Source organism: Stenella coeruleoalba (genome assembly GCF_951394435.1).
Source record: "Stenella coeruleoalba genome assembly, chromosome: 18".
NCBI classification, from domain to species: Eukaryota; Metazoa; Chordata; class Mammalia; order Artiodactyla; family Delphinidae; genus Stenella; species Stenella coeruleoalba.
The window spans coordinates 25066890-25083670 of NC_137164.1; the positions used below are offsets into that span (position 1 = coordinate 25066890).

The 16781-nt window shown below is 40.6% G+C and overlaps 2 protein-coding genes across 3 annotated transcripts in view; one reads left to right on the forward strand and one right to left on the reverse strand.

Annotated features, from left to right (window-relative positions):
- Nucleotides 1–13949, reverse strand: part of WBP4 (WW domain binding protein 4) — a 31369-nt gene extending 17420 nt beyond the window's left edge. Inside the window, exons 1-8 of the mRNA XM_079903210.1 lie at nt 13818–13949; nt 12754–12826; nt 10288–10350; nt 10075–10198; nt 5983–6150; nt 4862–4908; nt 4311–4386; nt 2150–2355 (exon numbers count right to left, since the gene is read on the reverse strand). Coding sequence (XP_079759336.1) covers nt 2150–2355; nt 4311–4386; nt 4862–4908; nt 5983–6150; nt 10075–10198; nt 10288–10350; nt 12754–12826; nt 13818–13819 — 759 coding nt within the window. The 5' untranslated portion in view covers nt 13820–13949. The remainder of the gene's footprint in view (nt 1–2149; nt 2356–4310; nt 4387–4861; nt 4909–5982; nt 6151–10074; nt 10199–10287; nt 10351–12753; nt 12827–13817) is intronic.
- The window catches only part of ELF1 (E74 like ETS transcription factor 1), a 106245-nt gene continuing 103340 nt past the window's right edge, over nt 13877–16781 (forward strand). For both annotated transcript variants that reach the window (XM_079903203.1, XM_079903209.1), the window contains exon 1: nt 13877–14629. The gene's annotated coding sequence lies outside the window, so the exon portion shown is untranslated. The remainder of the gene's footprint in view (nt 14630–16781) is intronic.

The window sequence follows — 16781 nt, forward strand, 5'->3', positions numbered from 1 at the left end:
TTGGCTTTCTGGCTCGCTTACTTCTACAATACCTCCTATCCAACATCATTACCATCTCTACTACCTTAATTTCCTGTGTTCTGAGTTTGTTAGTCTCATCTAGACTTTACATTCTTCGTTATCAGGCCCCAGCCCACAGAGAATCACGTTATAAACATTCTTTTGCTAGCACCCTTAAAATATCTTTGTCCCTATGCCTGTCTATTGCGTAGGACCTAAAAATCTCCAACACAAATCTATCCAACCATTAGTTTGTCAAGTGTTAACAAAAAAAATCACACAACCATACAAACTGATGAGATTTCAGAATTTATGACATCCAATTTCAGCAGAGACTTTAACACTGCTTAGTAATGTGTCTCCAGTTATTTCTTCTCCTGGTCCCCTTAGTGATTATTCAAAATACATATTCAGCTCCACAGGGCTGAATTAATAATTTTATATTCATATCATGGAATACTATCCATCCATTATTTTAGTACAAGAAGACTTAACGATGTCTTTGTGACAGATTAAATTGGAAAGTGATAATAAAACCTTATTATAGTATGACTCCATACCTTGTTTAAAGCAATGTACAAGTCTGAATAGAAAATTATAGACCAAAAACATCAAGGTATTATACTGATTGCTCTGGGAAACGGCAGGATTATAGTTTGTCCTTTTTTGTTTATCTGTGTTTTGTAATATTTTGTTTGCTTGAAGTTAATAATATCTGTCCCACGTTGGATGCTGGGTTACCTGAATTTCACTATAAACATTGTAAGATATCTACTACACAAGAGCTTTCCTGCTGCTCTTCTATAAACTGGATACATTCCTCACCCTAAGTTCCACCAAGATTTATGGGGTAGGTTGAGAAGTTGCAGGCAATGACAAGACCCTAGGTAAGGCTGGAAGTGCCCTCTCTCCAGCATCCTGGATATTCCTTCACCTCTCAGGCCAGTACTCAACCATGGATCAATGCTGTGTATCTTGTCTGCTTTGGCACCCAGGCTCCTGAGTGTTCCTGGAAAGGTCACAAAAGCAGGAGGACTAGCTATACTAGCTATACTATACTAGCTATACTATTAACACTACTAAAATGTCTGTTCTACTTTCCCACCATGGTTGGGCACTTAGCACCACCACCTGTCAATCCTCTTACTTACTTCATTTCTTCTCCCACCCTGGCTCAGTGATTATTTTAGTCTGTTAATGTTGTCAAGCTCCCCAAAGCTTCTCACTCTCAGCAAGCAATCTTGATTTCTTTATACATGAGTAAATTGAGGCTAAAAGGCAGGACTCTTCTTTCCTGGCAGCAAATCATCCATAGTCATACCTTACAGAAAATGAAAACCTTACCTTCTTACAGAAAATGAGTTTATTCCTTGTTCAAGACCAACCTATCCACTTACCCTTGTTGGTATTCCGTTTCTACCTCCTTTGGAGTCCCTCTTAAGGAAAACATCACCACCACAAATCTCTCACAATTAAAAGTCAGTATGTAGCCACCATCTTATCATCTAATTTCTACTTTTCATTACATCTCCAAACCACATATACACTGTGAACCACTTTTCATCCTCCTGTAATCTGAGTTTTCCCACCTAAAACTCTGGTATAACTGCTAGAAGGATATCAAGGACTTCCTTACTGCAAAATTCAATGGACATTTTTCCTTTTCTAGACCTAGTTAATCCCTGATGTTCTCTACTCCTTTGGCTTCTGGGATACTGAATTCTTCTGCTTCTCAGCATACCTTCCTAATCATTCTTTCCTCATTCTGCCTTGTGGGCTCCTCTTTCTCTCCTGTACTTAAATGTTTAATATTCCCCAAGGTCATTTTCCTAGGTTACTTCACCCACTCTGACTTAAATTACTACCAGTATGTTGATGATACTCAAATTAACATTTCTAGACTAGACATTCATACTTGCGTGTTCAGACAGCTCTCTGAATGTTACAGAGGCATTTCAAACTTAGGAGGTCTAAAAATGAATTTACTATATTGTTATCAAATAGATATCAATAAATGATACAACCATTTATCCGGGTGCCAAAATGCATCTCTTGGTTTTATTTCTATCTTCTACCAGAAAGCTGAAGAAAGTCTGTAGATCTTTTCATAAATTAACAAACTGTTGTAAAGAGTAAATCTAGAACTTACCTTAAACTTTATTTTTAGCTTTTGCGTTTCTGTAGAGACCTCTCCTTTTTTTCCTCCCTTTTCTGCTTCTTGTTCCCCATCAGAATCATTATGTGAATCTGATGATTTGGACTCTTCTAGGGTGCCAAGTGACTTTTCATTGACTTTACTAGAAAGCAGATCGCCAGAGTGTGGAATGAAATCATCAGGTTTTTCCCATCTGGATTCTATTCAACACATTTTAATAGTCATGTTATTTAGTTACCAATTCTATTTAGAAGAATATTCCCAATATAATGTTTCCTGTCACTTACAGTATATTAAGTGACAACACTGCATCTGTTTCACACCATCACTTGATCAAGAAGATAATAAATAAGAGATCCCAAAGGTCTTGCTATTATCTTTCAGAAATTAAATTCAAGCAATCTGGATTCACTAGATGTATAAACTACAGCCCCAATGGAAAGAGACCTAAGAACTGGTAATACTTTCTGAGGACTCAAAATTTAACCAACACCAGTTTCAGAAAACATTGTAATGGGCACACATGAGATTTCCTGAAATTTATTTATCACAAAATTTCCCTGGGATCTTCATAAAGTGGAATAATATGGCAAAGATCTGAATGAATATAATTTGTCATTTTATAATAAGGGGAAAAAAAAAACTCAGTTGAACTCTACTGCCACCAAGTGGTTTGTTGGGCTTTTAGTAAAATGATAGCAGTTCTAATTATCTGCAGTTACTCTCTATTTATAGTTTAATAAAAGGGACAGGGATTCGAAAATTTATTGTTCAACTGGGAAAGTTTTAAGAGTAAAGGGGGCTCTATTAATAATCACATTGATCCAGATATAAACTGAAATTGTTGAGGGAAAATCAGTATGTATAGTCCCTCATTAATTACAGGGTTCTTTCCAGCACTAATGAAAAAAACTACTTTTTCCTTGTCTTTATTTCACACAAGTAATAAAAGAACTTACAAGAAATAATTGGTTAAGCATCTAATATGTACCAGGCACTGTTTGGGGAACTTTAGAGACACATGACCATCATGAACTCACAGAGTACAGGATCAGCTCTACTTAAGAGCAAATATAGGCTCAGTGACTTACCCACAATCATAGAGCTGGTAAGGGAAGCTGTGCGTTGAGCTCACTCAGATCTAACTCTATAGTTATATGTTATTTTATCTTTATAAGGATTCAGTACATCAAGTTTACTGAGGTAGAAGCATTGTCATCATTGGGCAAGCTGGGTATCTACTTGGAGGTCAAAAGGGCCTTTTCCTCCTAAAAGACTTAATGCTATGTAGCAGTCTTTGGATAGCAGGAATTAAAAAACAAACAAACAGGGCTTCCCTCGTGGCGCAGTGGTTGAGAGTCCGCCTGCCGATGTAGGGGACACGGGTTCGTGCCCTGGTCCAGGAAGATCCCACATGCCACGGAGCGGCTGGGCCCATGAGTCATGGCCGCTGAGCCTGTGCGTCCGGAGCCTGTGCTCCGCAACGGGAGAGGCCACAACAGTGAGAGGCCCCACGTACCGCAAAAAAAAAAAAAACAACAAACAAACAAAGCTCAAAGTTACACCAATACTATAGCTATTTTGGTATATTTAATTGCAGAAGAAACCAACTATAATTACTGGCAAGACTAGTTTTATGAAATTAGATAAAATCTTAATTTGAAAAACAGATAATAATTAGGTAACAATAATTCTGCATGTTTTATAAATATTTATATAACTGAAAATTATTAAATTAGTAAAAGTGAAAATTAGACAGTCTTATTAGCCACTGCTAAAATAGCTTCAGTTCTGCTTTTTAAAATAGGAGAAGGCAAGTTGAATGAGGTGATCTTCCAAGGTAATGATTATATTTCTAAAATAATCCTGATAAAAACCAATGATGGTAGAGAAAGTAAAAATGATTTTCAAAGTAAAAAAATTTGTGAATGCAGTATCACCTGAGAAGAACAACACATGGCTCAGTATATTACAGAAATCTTTTTGCTTTTCCATTGTATTAATGTTTCTAAATTATAAAAAATACATACTTGCTACAGAAATATGTTTATCACTATACTAAAATTCTCAAGTTCAGACAATTCCTCAGCAGGCTAATAAGCAGTGTGAGGTACAATTTTAGACAGCTTAAGAGATAAACAAAGGTAATACTTACCCCCTGTTTCTGTATTATAATAATAGGTATAGCCATTTTCACTTAAACCTTCTACCCAAACGGTCTTCACTGCCGTCTAATGGGAGGAAAAAAACCAGCATAAACTGAAGATGTGGTTATATATTAGATAACTAAGGCAGACTCGGCCAGCCTTTCCTTTCCTCTTGACACCTGGCAATTAGGGGTGGTGGTACTGATCATGGCCAGGAAGCTTGATTTGTGTTAATCATGAGGCACCTTTCAGGGAGGGAGGGAATGCCTTGCCTCTGAAAGCCAGGAACAGTTCTTTGCAGACTGACAGGGACATGTAAATGGCAACTGACTGCAAACCAACTAATAATATTTGCCCTGCGTGGACTTTTAGGGTAGACATCACTTTTCCACCACCATGCACCCTTTTAACAAAAGGATTATAGAAAGAAAGAAACAAAGGGGGTTGGGGGGACAGGGAGGCTTATCTGGAAGTAAATTTGCTTAACCAACCCTACAAAAATCCCAGAAGCCAATCACTTAAAAGAATTTAAAAAAGACTATTAATGTGCTTCAGTTACCTTTTTTAAGTTTCCTTGAAATCCTTCAGGTTTCTCCCACTGAGATGCTTAAAACAAAATATACTGCATTTGTAAAATCTTCCCCAAAAAATTTAATTTGGCAAAAAATTATAAGATATTCAACATGAATGAAACACTACGTGTCTACAGTTTAAAACATAATTGAAAAATAAAAAGAAACAACATACATCCCAGTAGTACTGTGAAGAATACATGTGAATGCTATGTAACCAAGAAGGAAGGCCAGAATGAAGGATAAGAAGTTACTGGTACTTCACAAGAATTATTAGAGCTAGGTAGGGCTTCTCTTAAAGATTTCTTGGAATTCAGGCTTGATAAATTTTGACATCTTGGGGCAGGGGAGAGTGAGAGATGGAATGAATGACTCCAAAGAGGAATAAGATGAAGAATGCAGGAATTAAAAACAAATATTGCTGAGAGCAAGAGTATATAAAGTAGGATGGTGAACAAAGGCAGCAAGGAATAGGCACCAGAAGGGGAGAAAAAATGTAATTAATAAATAATTTCTATGTAAATTTGAGAAAGACTTATAATCCCCAGCATACAATTATTTATGGTTCACTGCTGAACAACACGCACTTCACTTATGGCTCAGTGCAAACTCTCAGAGATTGTTACTATTTCTATGTCGTCAAAAACTGACTATGATTCTAGAGATCTTAATAATTCCCATAATACTGGTAGCCCAAGGTTTTCTTCGTGATTAACTCTCTAATCTCATTTCCTACCTTCCTGACCATTCTTACCTTTTCTTCTACCCATTCCTTTAATATATGTACCACCCACCCTTTCTACTTCTTGTTCTCTTCTTTCTCCTTGTGATCTCATACACTCCTAAAAGTTAAAATATTTACAAAGCTTTATTGAGAAAATATAAAGCTATAATTTATTTGTAAGGAACCCACTATTAAGTCTTTAATTATGACCTTGAGTCACTATGAGAAGGGTACCTTTTTAAAGGGCACATAATTTTCTTACCAGTGGCAAAAACGTAAAGTTAGTCTTTCATTGTTTAAACGTTCCAATATTAACTAAAAGTCCTAACACAAAACAAACTGTCAGTTATCATTCTCTACTATTTTTATGCCTAAATGACTTACCTCCTGTGATAAGATCATAATAGTAATGGTAACCCTCAGAGGTTATGCCTTCTACCCATCTGCCCTTTGAAGGGTCTTTTTTCTTTTTCTTCTTTTCTTTCTGCTGATTTGATGCAGAGGTGGGTGGCATAGTGCTGGTTACTGGTGACACGCTTGGATCTGAAATTTCTGAAGAAAGATGAGAGAAGGGTGAAGTAGCTGATGTAAATTTTTTTCCTGTTATAAAACACTAATAATTTTATTCCAATTAAAAGCCTGACAAGATTCTTTTGGGAACTTGACACGTTATTACAAAGCCTATTTAGAAAGCTAAATATGCAAGAATATAAGAATATCCTGGAGAATTATAAAAAAGAAGTGATGAAGGGAATCTAGTCCTACTAGATATTAAAACATTCTGAAACTCTGATTAAAAAACCAATAGTATAAAACTGATCCAGGAGTAGACAAACATATGACTGAAACACAATAGTACAGAAACAGTTCCAACTGCATATTTCTAGTATTTCTTATTAGAGAAAAAAAAATAATTTAACAAACGATGTTGGACTGACTGGTTAATTATTTGGAAAAAAGTAAATTTATTGTCCACTCCCTGCTCCTCCCATGTTTTTACATCAATATAAATTTCAGATCAAAGATATTTACAAAAAAACCAAAAAGTAAAATAATGTTAAATTTGAATGCATAGAAATTCAAATATTTGGTATGGCAAAAATAACAACAACAAGAAAAACGTAAGACAGACAAATGATAAATCTTTACAACGAATATGACAGAGGATTAATGTTCCTAACAAAGATCCCTTACAAATCTAACATTCTAACACAAAAATGGCCAAAAAGTACAAAGGTACTTTAACACTTAACTTCACTAATATCCAAAGAAATGCAAATACATACAATTTTTTTTGCATTAGATCAATAATACTGAAAAGAATGACCAATCCACAGTTAGTCAGTATGATCTATTGGATATTTACATGGGTATAAAAAATGGGTAGTTTTTATGGCTTTGTTTTTTTCCAAAGGAATAATTATTCCCAACATTAGTTAATAAAATAATTTTATTTCTAGAAAAAGTATAAATCAGCCCAACATTTGTGGAGACAGCTTGATTTCATTAGTCAATATACAAAATATATTTACACTTTAAATCTGCAATCTCACTGCTAGAAATTGAGCCTACAGAGATAAATGTGAGAACATGCCTACATAAGGGTGCTCACCGAAACATTCTTCCTAACAGTAAAAAACTCCAAGGAACCTAAATGTTAATCAGGAAGAGACTAGTTACATAAATTATGGCATTTTAATGGCATCCTATTATGGCATTTTATACCCTTTATTGAACACTTGTTACAAGTGGTCACAGTAATGAGCAATTCATACCATTATGTTACTTAATTTTAGTAAAAATCGAAAGTCGTATCACTAGCAAGAGGCTATTCTGGTTGACCCCAAAGCTTGTGTTTCTAAACACTCTGTAGCCACTAAAAATAATGTGTATCTTTAATTATTTAAAATAAAAGACGTATTTGACATATCATTTAGGGAATAAATAAAACCACCCCCAAACAGACCACAGCATAAAATGTACAGTATAACTTTATTAAAAAAATTCTAAAGATGTCTGGAGAAATCTTAAAAGCAGCTAGTTTTAAAAACTCTTTTCTTTGCCTATACTGTTTCACTTTTAAAGGAATACATATTCTATTTAGAAAACAAGGCTATTAAAAACATTTGATAGGAAAAACCCAATTAAATATAAAACACTAAGATTTATTTGCTCATAGGGCAGCATAATAGAATCTCCCGATCTACCTAATTGATGAGATGAATTTTCAACTACGTCTTTAATTCTGCAGGAATGCCTACAATCCTTTTACCCCTTAAAATGAACATAAAGCTTTAACCTTGTAGAAATACTACTACCCCCGCTTTTTAACTAATAATGTCAAGGATATTTTAAAAGTCTGGTCACGGACTTCCCCGGTGGTGCAGTGGTTAAGAATCCGCCTGCCAATGCAGGGGAGAGGGGTTTGATCCCTTGTCTGGGAAGATCCCACATGCCATGGAGCAACTAAGCCTGTGTGCCACAGCTACTGAGCCTACGCTCTCCAGCCCATGAGCCACAACTACTAAGCCCACATGCCGCAACTACTGAAGCCCGTGAGCTCTAGGGCCCACGTGTCACAACTACTGACCCTGCGTGCTGCAACTACTGAAGCCCATGCTCCGCAACAAGAGAAGCCACCACAATAAGAAGTCCTTGCATTGTAACGAAGAGTAGCCCCCACTCGCCACAACCAGAGAAAGCCTGTGTGCAGCAACGAAGACCCAACGCATCCAAAAAAAAAAAGTCTGGGCACAACTGTTCTTATGTGATGAGGGCAACGCCAATTAACTGTTACTCTGCTTAAAAAGTTAATCAAAAGCAGTTTTTGTTAGAAAGTAAAGAATACCGTTCCATGTTGACTACTGCAACCATTATGCAAGATCAACAACTGAGATCTGGTTTCAGGATGATGGATTTGTCATGGAAGAAATGCTTTATAGAAAATTACCAATTTAAAGTCTAAATTCAGTGACAAGATAGATATACTCCACTTAAATAATGCCTTTTATCTGGAAATGAGTTATCCTCACACCCTCAAATTATCTACCTTCTTGCTGGCGGGCATGTGGTAAAATGGGAGCCTTCATACACTGCTGGTGAGAATGTAAACTGGTTCAACCACAGAGGAAAACAGTATGGAGGTTCTTCAGAAAATTAAAAAATAGGTCTACTATACCATCCACTAATTCACATCTGGGTATATGCCCAAAGGAAATGAGACTGGATTATGAAGAGATATATACTTATTGCAGCGTTATCACAGCTAAGTTATTCATAGCTAAGATAGGAAATGGCCTAAATGCCCATCAACAGATAAGTGGATAAAAAAAGATGTGGCGCGCGCGCACACACACACACACACACACACACACACACACACAATTCAGCCATGAGAAGGGAGGATACTGTGCCATTTGCGACAACATGGATGAACCCTGAGCACATTATGCTAAGTGAAATAAGCCAGATACGGAAAGACAAATACTGTATGGTATCACCTATATGTGGAATCTAAAAAAGTCAAACTTGTAAAAGACAGAGCAAAATAGGGGATGGGGGAGTGGAGGGATAAGACTGATGTTGTTTAAGGGTACAAACTTGCAATGAATAGTAAGTAAGCCAGAAGTCTAATGAACAATATAATGAACATAGACAATGATATCATACTATAATTATGTAATATGATAAATATTGCTATAATGGCAATCCCATTACAATAAATGTATCAAAGTAACACACCATGTTACATACATATCCAATATATTCAATAAAAAAATTAAAAAGTAAAAAAAAAAACTACCTTCTAGTAGTAAAGTCACTTGATTTGTCCACACAAGGTTAATTCACTATAATTCAATTATATAAATAAACATGATTCATAGTTTTGACCATATAGATAAAGTGAATGGGGGTTATAATGCAACGCCAATTTTTTTTTTTTTTTTTGCGGTACGCGGGCCTCTCACTGTTGTGGCCTCTCCCGTTGCGGAGCACAGGCTCCAGACGCGCAGGCTCAGCGGCCATAGCTCACAGGCCCAGCCGCTCCACAGCATGTGGGATCCTCCCGGACCAGGGCACGAACCCGCGTCCCCTGCATCGGCAGGCGGACTCTCAACCGCTGCGCCACCAGGGAAGCGCCAACGCCAATTTTTTAAATGAATAGATCCATTTAGCCAAATAATTAGAATACATAAAAACTCAAGTGTCTCGGAAATGAACCGCTGACCTACGATAGAGCGAGGACTAGGAAACCCCAAGAGTAACACAGTTGTTGTGAATGGAGGTACTGAAAGATGAAGATTTAAAAGCAAAACAAAAGTGCACAAGCAAAAGTCCCACAGTCTCAATAGGGCTGTGATGTACAGGCAAAGCACTAAGAGTATACCGAGTGTACAACCTCTCTATGGAAACAATAAGAGCTCACTGAGCATGACCTCTGATGTTACTTTTAAAACATGCTGGCTCCTTTTTTACCTGACTCTAAGCCAAGCCTTTTCAAATCCTCTTGGTATGCTTTCAGGGCAGCTGCCTCCATTGCAGCAAACTCCTTTGATGCCTTTTCTTCTTCCTTTGCCTTATCCAGGCTTTTCTGTTTAATCTGAGCAAGACACATACAAAAGTGAAAGCTAGATAAAGGGCTGATATTTACATAGAGAAATTGGCAAAGAAAGAAACAAACTAGATTACCTCACTGATCCTCCTTGCCACATTTTCCTTATGATTCTTTCCTCTTTCATGAAATTCAATGCTCTTGAAGATTAAAAAAAAAAAGAAGATACAAAGGAAAACTACACATAATGTTCACAGCAAAGTAACAGTAAATATATGGAACATAACAAAATTGAATTACAATTGGCAGAAAAGATAAAAATAATTCTAATGCAAATTGGTCCTTTTTATCAAATGATGCTAAGGAACTAAACCACATTATTTATTATTATGCCCTCTGACTACGTTTCCTTTGGTGCTTAAAATAAACTATGATGACCATATTAATAGAGAAATAGACAAGGTACCCCTGATGACTAATCTAGTGAATATGATTGTAAAGAGGACTCAAACAAGACATGAAGCCAAAGGAGGAGTGGAAAAAAAAATCTTAACTTCAAGAAACACCTCTCAACATAAAATGTCAAAACCGGCGAATCTCTAGAATTTGTACTGCTCTACTTGCCACATTAGGTAAAAGACACAGAGAATAAGCAATGATTCTTAGAACCTTATTCTTCCAAACTGCGAGAAAAGTAGATGTTAAAAAACTCCTCCTAAATTGTAAACAAATACTATTACTATGTGGTAATGGTACAAAATGTAAAACTTCTATGCAGGGCAACTTGGCACTATCTGTCAAAATTAGGCTGCTGTAACAGAGAACAAAGAAACTCCTTATATACTGATGATGAAAGAGCTCCAGCATATGGTGTCCAGTTTAAAAAAAAACAACTGTGATGCACGGCAGTGTAAACAGCATGCTACCTTCTATGCGTGCTGGAATCAGAACCTGTATCTATGCCTATAGAAACAATGGAAAATTTAAAAAGTGGTAACCTATAAGGAACGATGGTAAATGGATGGATGGGGACAGAGTCGGTGAGTGAATGCTATTACCTATTTAACAGCCAGAATGCTCCCTAAATTACAAATGTGTTGTTGTATGCAGTAAGAAATTTCTGGTAACTTTTCAAAATAAGTTTTGTGAGTCAATTCTTATCTAACACATTTCCTGATTATTCTAAAGTACTGCTGTGAATTCCTCTTTAAAGTGTGACTTCATAAAGCAAATATTCATCCTCTATTTTTCATATGTTCGTTTCCTAAAGTTGGTTATATTACACAAAGAATATTTAAGGCCTGTTCAAAAACAAATTAATTTTGTTTCTAAAGGTTAAATCAATGTATATTAGCAATTCAAGAAGATGAAGAAAGACTATCCTAAAAGGAATTATTTACTCTGGATTGGTGGTCCCCAAACGTTTTGGCACCAGGGACTGTGGAAGACATTTTTTCCCTGGGGTGGGGGGTGGGGGGTGTTGGTTCAGGCGGTAATGTGAGTGATGGGGAGCGGCTGTAAATACATATGAAGCTTCACTTGCTCGCCCACCACTCACCTCCTGCTGTGCAGCCCGGTTCCTAACAGGCCGTGGACCAGTACCACTAGAGGCCTGGGGGTGGGGGACCCCTGCTCTAGATCACTCAAAAACACTGAATTGCTTGGATACTTCCAGGGAAGAGACTATCAGTGATTTGTGTAGCTTTTAAAATTTGTGGCATTTTTTTTTTTTTTTAGGATGGCTAAGTCAAACAAAATAGTCAAGAACTTTAGCAACTATTCAAAAAGACAAAAAAAAAAGCAAGACAAAACTGAACAGAAAAAATCCTTAAACTCTTTGCAGATAATAGTAATAAATGTCTATCAAAGAAACATAACACTGTTAAAGATGGGGCTACTGTTCTTCTGTGCCTCCCACTCTACCAAATAATAAGGATATGAATATACATTTAAAAGATACCCTACCGTTTATGTACTATGTACATAGAGTATGACATGCATGAGATGGGGAAAAAACCAAAAATCAATGGTGCTTTTTGTTTCATGTCTTAAAAGCTGAATTTGGACCAAGACATACAGTAATAATGTGCTTAAAGGTTCCTATTTTCACATTCCATGACAAAGGTAACAATGTTCTTTCAAATTTAAGCATTTAGAGATATAAAGCTCTGCATCAAACATATTTAACTATCTCAAAAACAAAACATACAAGAAAAAGTACAATGTCGCTTCTTTCTACATATTAAGGGCTTTCTGCTTTTACTTTTCTTTGTATACGACAACATTACAAACAGCACCATCATAACGTAGGTGTTTCATAAACATTAATGCGATGACCCACGCAATGTCCAGTTCCTTAATGTGACTGAAGGGCCACAGAGAAATAATTTGGCTTAGTACATAATCAAATTTGGGCTGATGAAAAAGAAGGCGGCTCACAGCTTTCCTACAAGGAATGAAAAGACAACAAAAATTGTTCGATGTTTTGAAAAATCAAGAGCAATGTATATGAAACTGTTTTGTAAGCTCTGAGTTTAGATCAAAAAGGAACATTTCACATGAATACAATATTATGAGAATCTTTAATAGAGAAATTATCATACAGGCCTATTGTCCGCTATCCAGCACTTGCAGTAATCACAGAATTTCTTTGGTTGGGACTTCCAGTAGTCTGCCCTGGAAAAGGAAAAACAAGTTTAAGTTTATTTACAATTTAAAAAGGTAAATTTTTGCATGATTTACAACTTCTTAAAAAGGCCAAAATATAAGCCTCTGCTACTGAATCTTGACTTGTTACACACAGCACCCTGCTTTATTATTTAGCTGAATGAAATCAGTCAACTGAAATTCTGTTGCCAGTAGAGTGGAAAAAGTCTGCAACGGATTTAAAACGCCCTTAAACAAAATAGCTTTTTAAAAAATGCCTCATTTGTTACTGTCATCAATGTGAAGAAATAAGGAACATCTTGGAGAAGATTATCTATTCTTTCCATTCCTTTCTGGCATTTTTGGAGATTACTGTTAATTGAAACATGAAGAAACTCATAAAGTTCACTTTAAATCAAGTTATTTCTACCCAAAGAACAAAACATAAGACACCTCTGGTGGGAGGCCGTGGTTCCTCTGAGACTATCAGTTAATACAGTTTGTTCTTGAGCCTCATGGCAAAAGAGAATTAGAAAAGCCAAAGGATCCCTCGGCCGGCAAGACCAAAAAATAAAAAATAAATTCATAGGCTAACCAAGGCTGGCCGCTTCTAGTAGGCGGAGGAGGCAGCGGTGGCCGCAGCCCAACCCTACAATTTCACAATACCCCACGGTTCAAGCGCTACAGAAACCAGAAGGATGCTCTCGGCCCCCAACCGTGTAGGTGGCGGGAGCGCTCCGTCGCTTTGCGGCGGCCGTCCAACCTCCAGGGGCCGCCAACCTCCCTCCCAGAGCCCGTGCTCCAGGCCCCCAGGGCGCTCTGCGGGGTAGCATCCCCACCCCGCCCAGAAAACAGGCCCCGCCTGTCCGCTGCAGACCCCGAGCGAGTTAAAGGAGCGTCCGTCACGCCCCCCGGCCGAGGGCGGGGGGAGAGGGGTGGTGGCGGAGCTAGAGACCCGGAGGGGGAAAGGGCCGCCCGGAGAAACAAGACCTCGTTGTTTAGAGCCTGAGACCCGACTCACATGACAGGACCAGCCGCTCCGCGGGTCGCTCCGGGCCCGGCTGAGGCTCGCGTTCCCCACGCGGGACGAGTCGGAGCCCAGCTCACCGCGAGGCCCACCGCAGCCTCCGAGCCCGGACACCTCCCTTCTTCCCCCGGACCAGTGTTCCACGGTTCCCAACTACGGGTGCCCAGACGACTCAATCCGCGTTCGAAATTTCCTCTCCTTCCCCTCCCCCTCCAGGGGCGGTACTCCCGGCTCCGGAGAGGTGGGGTTGCTATAAACGGGTTGAGGTCACGGAGAAGGGGCGAAAGCGCGACGGGACCTGAGCTGAGAGACGGGAAGCTCAAGCCTCTCGTCCCCGCGTCATCCCGCCTTCTCTTTTTTTCCCTGAGATCCAGAACCTCCACCCTTCTTCTAGGCTCGCTGGCTCGTGGCCGAGGAGCTCGCGCGACGCCTCCGCCCCGAACGCAAACAGCTGTTCCCAGAGACGTCGCCGCCCTCAACTTTGCCAACTAGTCCGCACGCACTTTGACCAGCAGAGCAGCCCGGACCTGTAGGCTGGGGGCCGTTGGCGGAGTTTAAAAAAAAGAGGTGAAACAGCTGGTTTCGGAGCCGAGAGTCGCTTGGCTCGGCCTTGCCTCAGAACTTTCCTGAGGCGGTGGAGCGACCCAGCCCCGCCCCCCGGACGCCCGCGCGCTCGGGTCGGGCGCGTTCCCTGGCTCGCGAGCGCGTGGGCAGCGGCGGTAGCGACTCGGGTGGCGCAGAGGCGGCGGCGGCTGGAGTGGCGGTGGGCGGTGGAGCTGGGGAGCGGCGGCGTTTGCGCTTGTCAGGTGAGTCACCGCAGCTTTCTCAGCAGCACTTCCCATATGGTCTAGCGGTTAGGATTCCTGGTTTTCACCCAGGCGGCCCGGGTTCGACTCCCGGTATGGGAACGGTGTATCTCTTTTTAGAAGTGGACAGGGGGGACTAACTCATTTTTATTTCCAGTGGCTCTGGCTCTTTTTTCCTGCCCCCTACCCCAGGTGATTTCGTGGAAAACGCGCGTTCGAGTAGTTGTTAATGACGCCGTGAACTGGGCTGCGGCTTTGGGAGACACGAGTGCCGCGCCGGGCGGGCTGGAGGAGCGAGTGTACTCAGGGTTCCTCTCCTCCTGCCGGAGGCTGGCGGGGCTGAGCTGCCGGGAAGGAGTTTCACTTTCCCCGGGGCCGCCCTCCCGCCCCTCCGGCCCCCGGCCGTCCCTTTCCAAGCGCTCGGGAGGTGATGATTAACTCTGGCTTCTCCTTATCTGTCCCCAGTGCCCCCCTCGGGCCCACACCCTCCTCCTCGGCCGGCCCCTTCTGACGGTCCCAAGCGAAGCGGGGCGTGTTGCCCCCTGCCCTCGGCGCCCGGGAGCCCGCGCCCGGCTTGGAGCCCCGTTGTCTCGGCCGGGTGTTGACTAGAAACACCCCCGACACAAAGCAGCCCCCTGGCGGGGGGGGGGGGGGCGCGGGGAGGCGCCGAGGGCTGTCCGGAGATCCTCGGTGCCCGCGGGTGCGCTCTCCTGACCGCGCAGCTGCCCGCGGCAGCCGGATTGGCCGGGTGTCCACCCCGGGCTCCCGCGGCGCCCGAGCCCCGCCCCGAGGCCGGCCTGCGAGGTCATCCCAACTTGACATCGGGGGCGCCGGCCGTAGTTCTCAGAAAGTACCCCAGAGTCCGGAGCCACAGACTTGAGTGTTTCTGCTCGGGAAGGCCTCTGGGGAAGGGCGTCCGTCCCGTTCTCCGCCCACGTCCGCCCCCCCCCCCAAAAAAAAAACACACACACGCTGTGGAGAAGAAAAATACCACTAGGATGAGATGTCTTTAAAGAAGAAATGTGACTTTCCAAAAAGGGTCTAACGTTTTGAGCGCCGCGGATAGAAAATCCTGGGGTGGAGGTGGGGCTTGGAAGAGAGAAAATTGGCCGGAGACTGGGGAGGGGATGTTATAACAAAGTTTCACTGTATTTTTAAATATAGAAGCCCTGTGTTTATTACAAAGAAGGGGCAGCTGTGTCAGCAGCATGTGAGCTGTAAATGAAACAAAAGCGTTATCTTAAATGCAAGCTGAAATTAGAAAATGGGGTGAGCTCTGATGTTTAGTCTATTGGGCCTCCGGGAACAAATGAAGAAGGAAAAAGTGGCTCTTTTGGACGAGTCTCTGGTCAGTGCCATTACGCAGAGCAGAAGGATTAGTTGTTAGTATGTGCCTTCCCAAACTGTGTTTGATAGTTTTAACTGCACAGTGAATTTTGAAATAATCTGTTAATGTGGACAGTATGATTAAGGATGAATTACTTTCACATTGTAAATGAACTTCCACAACTAAAAATGTTTTAGATCATCTTCATTAGTTCAAATATTTGAACGTTTTCTCTACACCAAGCATCATCAGATAGTCTTGGAAGTTAACTGATGTTCAGGTTCTTCATGTTAGGAGGTTTTGGAGAGAATCCTGAATGGAGTCATATTTTGGCCCTTTTGATTAGCTGTATGACCTTGTGGTAGATCTTTCACCTTCTCTGTGCTCTGGGTTTAGAGCCATAAATTCTTGATGGTACATACCACTCACAAACTTGAGAGTTAAGAGAATTGTTGAGCAATTCTTGTGTCGGTAATAAGAGTGGAAAAGTTTCATTTAAATAGAGGATTGTGTCATTGTTCAGAAACCATTTACTAAAGAATTAGGCCTGAGCGTGGAAGGAAGGAAAGATCCTTCTGCCTTAATTGCCTCCAGAAGAGCTTCAATCTTGACCTCGCATTTTGTGACGACTTGGTATCAAATTGTACTAAAATGGATGTGATTTTCAACTGAGCACCCGGTATAATTGCAAATAGCTTTATATATATTTGAGGGTATGCTGAGAGGAGTAGTTTGGTGACAATATATCTGTCCGAGACATAGACTTATATATTGTTGTGTACCAGGCACAGTTGGCTAGGGCAGCATCTGAGTTGCAGAATTCCT